Source organism: Candida albicans, chromosome R (assembly GCF_000182965.3).
Source record: "Candida albicans SC5314 chromosome R, complete sequence".
Classification (NCBI taxonomy): Eukaryota; Fungi; Ascomycota; class Pichiomycetes; order Serinales; family Debaryomycetaceae; genus Candida; species Candida albicans.
The window spans coordinates 154,347-167,148 of NC_032096.1; the positions used below are offsets into that span (position 1 = coordinate 154,347).

A 12,802-nucleotide genomic window follows, 5' to 3' on the forward strand; every position below is an offset into this window, starting at 1 on the left:
CTCCGTAAGGTCCGCTTACACGGTTAAATTGAAAACACGTTAAAAATATATTTGGGTAATGGACTAAGCTATATACAGTACTCAACAAAAATGAAATCAAACACAATGTTCTTTGGGAAATTCATTTCATGCAACTAGGGTGATTCTCTTTCTACTATCCAACAACGATAACCCTGCTTTTGAAAAATCTTTTCTAAATTCAAATTGATATAATTCTTATTTATATATTACTTTCTTTTTCCCATATAACCCCATTTTTTTTTTGGAATCATATTTGTTTTTGATTTTTGCTTTCCCTTTCAGTCTGAGGAACATACTAATTACGAACAACAATTATACATCCAATCTTCATCTAACGAATTGATTATTTACATTTATTAAACCCTTGGATACAAACTGATTACACTTTTTAGTTAGTTTGTTCAATTATAAGGGTATTATACAACAAAGATATCATTTAAAGTTAAATCTCAATCTGGAATAATAAAAGTATTCAACACTTTTGCTTACAATAGGTATGTTCAAAATCAATTGAAGCCATCGAGATAAGAAATTAAGCAAAAACGTTTACAATTGTTGTGTGTGTGTTGCAGTGTTTGAAGAAGCTCGAGTGATTGCTTTTCTTCGGCATCAGCTGTGTTGGGAACATCTTGTCGTTAAAGTTTCGGAGTAATATTAGAGTAATGGAACGAAAAAAACAAAATAAAGTTCTGGAACCACAAAGATTTGAAAAATTGGGTAGAAACAAAAAAAAGACAAAGCAGGAACCCAACAATAAATGAATAAACACTCAAAAACTACTCACAACAACAACACTTATTTTCACTTGCTTTATTTCTTCGATTTTTTATGAGATGCAAATTATCTCTAATAAAGAATACTAACTCACTTGTACATAGATCGCGTTTCCTAATTACAAAACCACAACTATATATACCTCATCGTCATTATATCCCATTCAAGAACATATTCAAGTCATTGTTAATGTCAGATCAATCTCCATCTCCTAGTCCTAGCGATTCCCTTAGCTACACTACATTACATGAAAATTTGCCATCTCATTTCTTGGGTGGAAATTCAGTTTTGAATGCTGAACCTTCTAAAGTCAGAGACTTTGTCAGAGCTCATCAAGGTCATACAGTTATTTCGAAAATTTTAATTGCCAACAATGGTATAGCTGCAGTTAAAGAAATCAGATCAGTTAGAAAATGGGCTTATGAAACATTTGGTGACGAAAAAGCCATACAGTTTACCGTTATGGCCACTCCAGAAGATTTGGAAGCTAATGCCGAATATATTAGAATGGCCGACCAATTCATTGAAGTCCCTGGTGGCACCAATAACAATAACTATGCTAATGTTGATCTCATTGTAGAGATAGCAGAAAGTACAAATGCTCATGCCGTTTGGGCTGGGTGGGGGCATGCTTCAGAGAATCCTTTGTTACCAGAAAAATTAGCTGCATCTCCCAAAAAAATTATTTTTATTGGTCCTCCTGGTTCAGCTATGAGATCTTTAGGTGACAAGATTTCATCTACTATAGTTGCTCAACATGCTCAAGTACCATGTATTCCATGGTCCGGTACTGGTGTTGATGAAGTGAAAATAGACCCACAAACTAATTTGGTTTCTGTTGCTGATGATATTTATGCCAAAGGGTGCTGTACTAGTCCAGAAGATGGTTTAGAAAAAGCCAAAAAAATTGGGTTCCCAGTTATGATTAAAGCCTCTGAAGGTGGTGGTGGTAAAGGTATTAGAAAAGTTGATGATGAGAAAAACTTCATTACCTTATACAACCAAGCAGCTAATGAAATACCAGGTTCTCCTATCTTTATTATGAAGTTAGCAGGTGATGCCAGACATTTAGAAGTTCAATTACTAGCAGATCAATACGGTACTAACATTTCCCTTTTTGGAAGAGATTGTTCCGTACAAAGAAGACACCAAAAGATTATTGAAGAAGCACCAGTCACCATTGCCAGAAAGGAAACTTTCCACGAAATGGAAAATGCAGCAGTCAGATTGGGTAAATTAGTTGGTTATGTATCTGCTGGTACTGTTGAGTATCTTTACTCCCACGCTGAAGATAAATTCTACTTTTTGGAATTGAACCCAAGATTGCAAGTTGAACATCCAACCACTGAAATGGTGACAGGTGTTAATTTACCAGCTGCTCAATTACAAATTGCTATGGGTATACCAATGCATAGAATCAGAGATATCAGAACTTTGTACGGTGCCGATCCTCATACCACTACTGATATTGATTTTGAATTCAAGTCAGAAACTTCATTGGTTAGTCAAAGAAGACCAACACCAAAGGGACATTGTACTGCTTGTCGTATTACTTCTGAAGATCCTGGTGAAGGTTTTAAACCAAGTGGTGGTTCTTTACATGAATTGAATTTCCGTTCTTCTTCTAATGTGTGGGGTTATTTCTCAGTTGGTAACCAATCTTCTATCCATTCATTTTCGGATTCTCAATTTGGTCATATTTTCGCATTTGGTGAAAACCGTCAAGCTTCAAGAAAACATATGGTTGTTGCCTTGAAAGAATTGAGTATTAGAGGTGATTTTAGAACTACTGTTGAGTATTTAATCAAATTGTTAGAAACTCCAGATTTCGAGGATAATACCATTACAACTGGTTGGTTGGATGAATTAATCACCAAAAAGTTGACTGCTGAAAGACCAGATCCAATAGTTGCTGTTGTTTGTGGAGCTGTAACCAAAGTACACATCCAGGCTGAGGAAGAGAAAAAGGAATACATCCAATCTTTGGAAAAAGGTCAAGTTCCTCACAGAAACTTATTGAAAACTATTTTCCCAGTTGAGTTTATTTATGAAGGTGAAAGATACAAGTTCACTGCTACTAAATCTTCAGAAGATAAATATACTTTGTTCCTTAATGGTTCTCGTTGTGTTGTTGGTGCACGTTCATTGTCCGATGGTGGTTTATTGTGTGCATTAGATGGGAAATCACATTCTGTCTATTGGAAGGAAGAGGCATCTGCCACTAGATTATCAGTTGATGGCAAAACTTGTTTATTAGAAGTTGAAAATGATCCAACACAATTAAGAACTCCATCTCCAGGTAAATTGGTCAAGTATTTGGTTGACAGTGGTGAACATGTTGATGCTGGTCAACCATACGCTGAAGTCGAAGTTATGAAAATGTGTATGCCTTTGATTGCTCAAGAAAATGGGGTAGTGCAGTTGATTAAACAACCGGGTTCCACAGTTAATGCTGGTGATATCTTGGCCATTTTGGCATTGGACGATCCATCTAAGGTCAAACATGCTAAACCATTTGAAGGTACTTTACCATCTATGGGTGAGCCAAATGTTACAGGTACTAAACCAGCACATAAATTCAATCATTGTGCTGGTATTTTGAAAAACATTTTGGCTGGTTATGATAATCAAGTGATTTTGAATTCTACTTTAAAGAGTCTTGGTGAAGTTTTGAAAGACAATGAATTGCCATACTCTGAATGGCAACAACAAATTTCAGCTTTACACTCCAGATTGCCACCTAAATTGGATGACGGATTGACTGCATTGGTTGAAAGAACTCAAAGTAGAGGTGCTGAATTCCCTGCTCGTCAAATTTTAAAACTCATCACCAAATCAATTGCTGAAAATGGTAATGATATGTTAGAAGATGTTGTTGCACCATTGGTTTCTATTGCCACAAGTTACCAGAATGGTTTGGTTGAACACGAATACGATTACTTTGCATCTTTGATTAACGAATATTATGACGTTGAAAGTTTGTTTTCAGGTGAAAATGTTAGAGAAGATAATGTTATCTTGAAATTAAGAGATGAAAACAAATCTGATTTGAAAAAAGTTATTGGTATTGGTTTGTCTCATTCACGTGTTAGTGCCAAGAACAATTTGATTTTAGCTATTTTGGACATTTATGAACCATTGTTGCAATCCAACTCGTCAGTTGCTGCCTCTATCAGAGAAGCTTTAAAGAAACTTGTTCAATTAGACTCTCGTGCTTGTGCCAAAGTTGCATTAAAGGCAAGAGAAATTTTAATTCAATGTTCTTTACCTTCCATCAAGGAAAGATCCGATCAATTGGAACATATTTTGAGGTCATCTGTTGTTCAAACCTCTTATGGTGAAATTTTTGCTAAACATAGAGAACCAAATTTGGAAATTATTCGTGAGGTTGTTGATTCCAAACATATTGTTTTTGATGTGTTGGCACAATTCTTAATCAATCCAGACCCATGGGTTGCCATTGCTGCCGCTGAAGTTTATGTCAGACGTTCATACCGTGCTTATGATTTGGGTAAAATTGAATATCATGTTAATGACAGACTTCCTATTGTTGAATGGAAATTCAAGTTGGCTAATATGGGAGCCGCTGGTGTAAACGATGCTCAACAGGCTGCTGCTGCCGGTGGCGATGATTCGACATCTATGAAACATGCAGCTTCTGTGTCTGATTTGACCTTTGTTGTTGATTCTAAAACCGAGCATTCCACAAGAACTGGTGTTTTAGCTCCAGCAAGACACTTGGATGATGTTGATGAAACTCTTACAGCTGCATTGGAACAATTCCAACCAGCCGATGCTATTTCATTTAAAGCAAAGGGTGAAACTCCAGAGTTATTAAATGTTTTGAATATTGTCATTACCAGTATTGATGGTTACTCCGATGAAAATGAATACTTGAGCAGAATTAATGAAATCTTGTGCGAATACAAAGAAGAGTTGATTTCTGCTGGTGTTCGTCGTGTTACATTTGTTTTTGCTCATCAAATTGGTCAATATCCTAAATATTATACTTTTACTGGTCCTGACTATGAAGAAAACAAGGTTATTAGACACATTGAACCAGCTTTGGCTTTCCAATTGGAATTGGGAAGATTAGCCAATTTCGATATCAAACCAATTTTCACTAACAACAGAAACATCCATGTATATGATGCAATTGGGAAGAATGCTCCTTCTGATAAAAGATTTTTCACCAGAGGGATTATTAGAACCGGTGTTCTTAAAGAAGACATTAGCATTAGTGAATATTTGATTGCTGAATCCAACAGATTAATGAATGATATTTTGGATACTTTAGAAGTTATTGACACTTCTAATTCTGATTTAAACCATATTTTCATTAACTTTTCCAATGCTTTCAATGTTCAAGCTTCAGATGTTGAGGCTGCCTTTGGATCATTCTTAGAAAGATTTGGTAGAAGATTATGGAGATTAAGAGTTACTGGTGCTGAAATTAGAATTGTCTGTACTGATCCTCAAGGTACTTCGTTCCCATTGCGTGCTATCATTAATAATGTTTCTGGTTATGTTGTCAAATCAGAATTGTATTTGGAAGTGAAAAATCCTAAAGGTGAATGGGTTTTCAAATCCATTGGTCATCCTGGTTCCATGCATTTGAGACCTATCTCAACTCCATATCCAGTTAAAGAATCTTTACAACCAAAACGTTACAAGGCTCACAATATGGGTACCACTTATGTGTATGACTTCCCAGAATTGTTTCGTCAAGCAACAATTTCACAATGGAAAAAATATGGCAAAAAAGTACCAAAAGATGTTTTCGTGTCTTTAGAATTGATCACTGATGAAACTGATTCCTTAATAGCTGTTGAAAGAGATCCGGGTGCTAACAAAATTGGAATGGTTGGATTCAAAGTCACTGCTAAAACTCCTGAATACCCTCATGGTCGTCAATTAATTATTGTTGCCAATGATATCACCCACAAGATTGGTTCTTTTGGTCCAGAAGAAGATAATTATTTCAACAAGTGTACTGAATTGGCCAGAAAATTAGGTATTCCAAGAATTTACCTTTCTGCAAATTCAGGTGCTAGAATTGGTGTTGCTGAGGAATTGATTCCATTATACCAAGTTGCCTGGAATGAAGAAGGGTCTCCTGACAAAGGATTCAGATACTTGTACTTGAGTACTGCTGCTAAAGAGTCTTTAGAAAAAGATGGTAAAAGTGACAGTGTTGTTACTGAACGTATTGTTGAAAAAGGTGAAGAGCGTCATGTCATTAAAGCTATTATTGGTGCCGAAGATGGCTTAGGGGTTGAATGTCTTAAAGGATCAGGTTTAATTGCTGGTGCCACATCAAGAGCTTACAAGGATATATTTACCATCACTTTGGTAACTTGTAGATCTGTTGGTATTGGTGCTTATTTGGTTAGATTGGGTCAAAGAGCCATTCAAATCGATGGTCAACCTATTATTTTAACTGGTGCTCCTGCTATCAATAAATTGTTGGGTAGAGAAGTGTATTCTTCCAATCTTCAATTGGGTGGTACTCAAATCATGTACAATAATGGTGTTTCTCATTTGACAGCTAATGATGATTTGGCTGGGGTTGAAAAAATTATGGAATGGTTATCATATGTTCCAGCTAAACGTGGTTTACCAGTGCCAATTTTGGAATCAGAAGATTCTTGGGACAGAGATGTTGATTACTACCCACCAAAACAAGAAGCTTTTGATGTTAGATGGATGATCCAAGGTAGAGAAGTTGATGGTGAATATGAATCTGGGTTATTTGATAAAGATTCATTCCAAGAAACATTATCTGGTTGGGCTAAAGGTGTTGTTGTTGGTAGAGCACGTTTGGGTGGTATTCCAATTGGTGTTATTGGTGTCGAAACCAGAACAGTGGAAAACTTGATTCCTGCTGATCCAGCAAATCCAGACTCTACAGAAAGTTTGATTCAAGAAGCAGGTCAAGTGTGGTATCCTAACTCTGCTTTTAAGACAGCACAAGCTATAAATGATTTCAACAATGGTGAACAATTGCCATTAATGATTTTAGCAAATTGGAGAGGTTTCTCTGGTGGTCAAAGAGATATGTACAATGAAGTCTTGAAATATGGTTCATTTATTGTTGATGCTTTAGTTGACTTCAAGCAACCTATCTTCACTTACATTCCACCAAATGGAGAATTGAGAGGTGGCTCTTGGGTTGTTGTTGATCCAACCATCAACTCAGATATGATGGAAATGTATGCCGATGTCGATTCGAGAGCTGGTGTTTTGGAACCAGAAGGTATGGTTGGTATCAAATACAGACGTGATAAATTATTAGCAACTATGGAAAGATTAGATCCAACTTATGGTGAAATGAAAGCTAAGTTAAATGACTCGTCATTATCTCCAGAAGAACACTCGAAAATAAGCGCCAAATTGTTTGCACGTGAAAAGGCTTTATTACCAATTTATGCTCAAATTTCCGTTCAATTTGCTGACTTGCACGATAGATCAGGTCGTATGTTGGCCAAGGGAGTTATTAGAAAGGAAATCAAATGGACTGATGCTAGACGTTTCTTCTTCTGGAGATTGAGAAGAAGATTGAACGAGGAATATGTTTTGAGATTGATTAGTGAACAAATTAAAGATTCTAGCAAATTGGAAAGAGTTGCCAGATTGAAGAGTTGGATGCCAACTGTTGAATACGATGATGACCAAGCTGTCAGTAACTGGATTGAAGAGAACCATGCCAAATTGCAAAAGAGAGTTAATGAATTGAAACAAGAAGTTTCAAGAACCAAGATTATGAGATTATTAAAAGAGGATCCAAATAGTGCAATTTCTGCAATGAAAGACTATGTTGAAAGATTGTCAAAAGAAGATAAAGAGAAATTCCTCAAGGCATTGAAGTAGAAGTGGTTTCCATTAATTCAACTTTTTAATGACATTGAAAGTAGTAGTAGTTGTTGTTTTTTAGATTTAAGTATATTATATTATGTAATAAATTATAGAAAGTAATTATAGTTTTGACGGTTAATTGACGAGAGTGGGAAATTGGCTTTTTTGTTGCTCGTGTGATGAAACAGTGATTGACACAAAAAAATAGACAATGAAAACAACGTACTGGCCAAACGTGTCTACACAGTTATTCTTCATTTTACATGTGATCACTTTGCTTTTCAGTAGTATTTAAGGAAAAGAAAATCATGAAAAAATTAATAAAGTATAGACTGGAAGAGTGGATAATTTTGTCTTGTGTTTTATGGGCGGCTGGGTTGTGATGTGCTCGAATAATACTGTCTGGGACGAAATATTTCAATTTATAGTATAGGACTTGTGTTAACCACATTTTGAAGCTTTCTCGGGATGAAATGTTTCTTGAAGATGGAAGTGATCAGAATTCAAACTTTTTCGAGGCCTCTTTTTCATCTTTAGTCCGATACTTGTAGGTGACTATTAAATCTACAGTTCAGTTGTGAAGATTACCTTCTAACTGTTATTAACAATGCAACAATAGCAGACCAATTCTATAGAAATTGAGTTTAGTTTAGAATTGAGTAAAACGTGTTAAATATATTATTAATTTATTGTTATAGTTGTTACTTCGTTATGTCTCTTCCATTTCCTACTACAAATTCTACTTTTAGAGTACCCCTGTCTGCTGAGCATAGTGCCAAATCACGACAAAATAGTAATAAACTTTTATCTAACTGTTAATATATTATAAATTTTGTCAATTTGACTGTTGAATGTTTGTCTTAAAATTGACGTCGCCAGCAAATCCGTTTCAGACAACTGCTGACCGGAAATCAAGTTTTTTTTTTTGTATGCTTCTACAATTATTAATTGATACAGATTTTTGTTTTGCAACCATTTTTTTTTCATATTTCTCACCTTTTGTCTACAACAAAGACTATGGTGAAGTTACTTCTATCCATATGGATCTCGATTTACTTTATGGCGGGCTCATCATTTGCAAGTAGTTCTTATTTAGTGTCACTTCATTCCCAAGAGACTATCGATACATTCATGGCCTACGACGCGACATACCCGCAGGATCTTCAAGTTGGCGAACTAATCAATTCAAAATTTAAGATAGGCAATTTCTCGGGATTTTCTGGAAGTTTCTCCAAGGATATCATCAAAAGGTTAGAAAGGTGCCCTTTAGTAGATGAAATTGTTCCTGATATTACAGTTAAAGCTTATGATGCCGTGTTTCAAGATCTGGCTCCTAGACACTTGGCAAGAATAAGCAGAAGAAAACGAATGAAACCAATAAAAAAGTATTCCTATATTTACGAATCTGACTTCATTGGTAAAAAAGTGAGTGCTTATGTAATTGATTCAGGAATTGCAATTGGTCATCCAGAATTTCAAGGTAGAGCCAGAACTGGTAAAGATTTCACTGATGAAGGGCCAGGTGATAACAATGGTCATGGAACACATGTTGCTGGTTTGATTGGTTCTCATACATATGGTGTTGCTAAGGGTGTGCAGATTATTGACGTCAAAGCATTAAATTCAAAGGGAACAGGCTCGTTAAGTACTATCCTTGTTGCAATTGAATTTGCCGTGAATCATAGGTTGCGTTCAGGACGAATGGGTGTTGCCAATTTGTCATTAGGTGCGTATAAAAACAAACTACTAAACAAAGCCATTGATCAAGCTACTCAAACTGGACTTGTGTTTGTAGTTGCTGCCGGAAATAACAACATTAATGCATGTTTAACCAGTCCATCGAGCTCTCCTTATGCAATAACTGTTGGTGCTATAGACGACTACAATGACTCAATTGCCAGCTTTTCAAATTGGGGCGAGTGTGTTGATTTGTTTGCAAGTGGTGCTTACGTAAAGAGTGTAAATATTAGAAGTGATTTTAGACCACTGGTATTACTGGGGACATCAATGGCGGCTCCTATTGTCACAGGCTTGGTGGCAAATTTGTTAAATGAAGGAGTTGATCCAGAGCTTATAAAGGGGCAATTGATAGAAATGTCAACGAAACACCGAATCTCGAAATCATCGCTATTCTTGAAAAAAAGAACTCCGAACTGAATTGCATATAACGGAATTTGCTTCAGTTATTATCAGGATGAAGAAGATTGTTTCTCAGATTGATGCAATTGACTGTTGTCGTGTGTGGAAAAATAGCATTCCAAAAAATACAAGAAAATACCCGAAATCACAATCGAAATTATAGTGCCATAGATTCAATTTTCTTACGATACAGAGAAAAATCTAATACAATGAAATGGCGGGGAAGAGCTTGATTTGGTTAAGACAATACTATGGGGAGATTAATAAATATATATGTATTACATCTTACTAAGTAAGATTTTGAATAACAAAATAGTTCTTGAAAATAAACACAACACAGCTGACAATGAATATTTTGTTATGATTTGGGAATATAAATATGTACTGGGTCCCCATTGAAAGAGGGTTTTTAATAATCAGAAAAGAGGGAGCAAACCCTGTTTTAATTGAACTTACGGAAATGTTAATAAATTTGGCATGTGTGTTTATTGCATTAATTGACAAGTGTTTTTCCAATGACCTGTATTTTGTTTCACTTAAAGCATCAGAATCAATTGACCACTTTATGGAATATGATAAAAGATACCCAAAGCATTTGCAAGTGCGAGATTTCATTAGTAATTCAATTGCAATTGGAGATTTCAAGGGATTTTCAGGGAGATTCTCCAAAGATATTATTGATAGGTTGAAAAGATGTCCTTTGGTTCAAGAGATAACTGAAGATATTATGTTTAATGCACTTGAATTTGAAATCCAAGAGGATGCTCCGAGACATTTGGCCAGAATAAGCAGAAGGAGAAGAATGAAGCCAAATAAACCCTATCCTTATATGTACGAAACTGAATATCTGGGACAAGGTGTAAATGCGTATGTGATAGATTCTGGAATTGAAGTTGACCACCCTGAGTTTGAAGGAAGAGCAAGCGCAGGCTATGATTTTACTGAGGAAGGGTCTGGAGATAATAATGGACATGGAACTCATGTAGCGGGATTAATTGGTTCTGTCACGTATGGGGTTGCAAAAAATGTCAGAATTGTTGAAGTAAAAGCATTGAACAGTAAAGGTGCTGGCTCACTTAGCACAATTTTAGCAGCTATAGACTTTGCAGTCAACCATAGAATCGAATCTGGGAGAAAAGGAGTTGCTAACTTATCTTTGGGTGCATATAAGAATCACATTTTAAACAAAGCAATTGAGCAAGCAACCAATACAGGTTTGGTATTTGTGGTGGCAGCCGGGAATTCGAATATCAACGCTTGTATGACCAGCCCAGCAAGTTCCAAATATGCAATTACAGTGGGAGCCATTGATGATTACACCGATTCAGTCACTGCCTTCTCTAACTGGGGTGAATGTGTTGACATATTTGCAAGTGGTGCATATGTCAGAAGTGTTGATGCACGTAACCACGACAAGACACAAGTTTTATCCGGCACTTCTATGGCATCACCTATAGTAACAGGTATGGTTGCCAACTTGTTAAGCCAAAATGTTGAATCAGGGAAAATCAAATCAGTTTTAATTCGAATGGCAGCTAAGAATAAGATTACCAAGACATCTTTGTTCTTAAGAAAAAAGACTCCAAACAGAATCTTATATAATGGCATTCAAGAGAGGGAATTCGAATATAATGAAGATGATTAATAAAACAAAAATGGAGGAAATGAATTGATCTATGTCATTGTTAACTACTTCTTACTTAGTCCTTCTAGAAATTGATAAGCAGACATTTTCTAGAGTCACATCTTTTTGAACATACCAAAATATCTCCACTTTGTATTTATCATTCAAAATAGATTTTAAAGCATGAACTCGAGATTCATCTATTAATCTTCTAGCTTTCAACCCAATTTCTTCTCTTTGATGTGTATTAAGACCAAGTATACCATTTTCTTGTGCGTCCTTTTTGTCCACTGCCCATGACACTAACTTTTTCAATACATTGAATGATTGTACGGTTGTGAACCCGTGGTCGTGCAAATATTTCCTTGATTGTGGTAATAATTGTTCTAAGGAACAGACATGGCGACAACACATTGCAATCAAGGCACCTCCAAATTGATCATTCAGCAATAGTGTCGAATTTAAAATCAGTTTCAACGTGAGATCAGTTGCTGCTCCGCATAAATGCTTGGAAATAGCAACAACTTTATCAATTTTTAGATCAACTAGAAATTTATCCAAATTCAAGTCTTTAATATCTATCTTGCTTCTTTTTATTTGTGGCTTAGTTTGTAAGGTTTCAGAATCAGAAATGATCTTGCTGTCGGCTTTTAATCTGTTTTTACCTCTATCAATTAATCCAAAACCGTAAGTGCATGAACATTCTGTTTTTTGTTGTAATATACATTGATTCAAATATCTCAGCAATTCACCTTTACCAGCACCAAATTCCAAATAAAGAAATGAGTTACTGAGTAAACCCATCAGATCCATGTTGGCGATTATAGAGTTTTGTTGTATGGGGTGTTTCTGGTTGGTTTTTTCTTGCAATCTTGTTTCCAATCCTTCATGATGAAGTATCCTAAACTCTAGTGGTTCAAACTCTATTTTTTGCAAAACATGAATGTACTTTTCCATCAACTCAGTATTCTCCTCTTTCTCCTCATTAGCCAATTCAAAGTTCTCTGCGTTGTTTAGCAGCTTATTGAAGTCAAGTTCATAACATGAGTTAGTATTTTCCTTTGGTCTATCGTTACATTTTTTCATATGCTGTTTCAAATCCTTTTTCCACACTGTGTGACTAGAACTAAAGGGACATGCAATTCTTTCTCCATTGAAGTTTTCATCGTGAATCAAGTGTTCTGAACAGTACTTTGCATCTTTTTTACGTAACATTTTGCACCTTCTATTCTTTCTAGGTAGAATATATTCACAGGTTAAGACATTTTGATCAAGCTTTCTTTTCTTTGTTTCTTGTATAGTCATTGTTGTTAGATAAATTGATTTGTTAGCAAAAATTGCATCAAGATACTCACCTCAGCTCCATTTACAAAAAAAAACCTTCCACAA

The 12,802-nt window shown here is 35.6% G+C and overlaps 4 protein-coding genes across 4 annotated transcripts; 3 read left to right on the plus strand and 1 right to left on the minus strand. All coding sequences in view use genetic code 12, as the record gives it.

Moving 5' to 3' along the window:
• Positions 1–849: 849 nt before the first annotated feature.
• ACC1 (acetyl-CoA carboxylase) lies at positions 850–7,665 on the plus strand (the record flags this gene model as incomplete). Its single annotated transcript, XM_713531.1, has 1 exon — positions 850–7,665. One exon carries the CDS (start codon positions 850–852, stop codon positions 7,663–7,665), a length of 6,816 nt encoding a protein of 2,271 aa, XP_718624.1.
• Positions 7,666–8,667: 1,002 nt separating this feature from the next.
• On the plus strand, positions 8,668–9,807 carry CAALFM_CR00650WA (uncharacterized protein; the record flags this gene model as incomplete). The annotated part of the gene is made up of 1 exon (XM_713529.1): positions 8,668–9,807. The coding sequence occupies one exon, from the start codon at positions 8,668–8,670 to the stop codon at positions 9,805–9,807; it is 1,140 nt and encodes a 379-aa protein (XP_718622.1).
• Positions 9,808–10,168: 361 nt separating this feature from the next.
• CAALFM_CR00660WA (uncharacterized protein) lies at positions 10,169–11,434 on the plus strand (the record flags this gene model as incomplete). The annotated part of the gene is made up of 1 exon (XM_713528.1): positions 10,169–11,434. One exon carries the CDS (start codon positions 10,169–10,171, stop codon positions 11,432–11,434), a length of 1,266 nt encoding a protein of 421 aa, XP_718621.1.
• A 51-nt stretch (positions 11,435–11,485) lies between these two features.
• CAALFM_CR00670CA (tRNA:m4X modification enzyme) lies at positions 11,486–12,718 on the minus strand (the record flags this gene model as incomplete). The annotated part of the gene is made up of 1 exon (XM_713525.1): positions 11,486–12,718. One exon carries the CDS (start codon positions 12,716–12,718, stop codon positions 11,486–11,488), a length of 1,233 nt encoding a protein of 410 aa, XP_718618.1.
• Between the last annotated feature and the right edge of the window lie 84 nt (positions 12,719–12,802).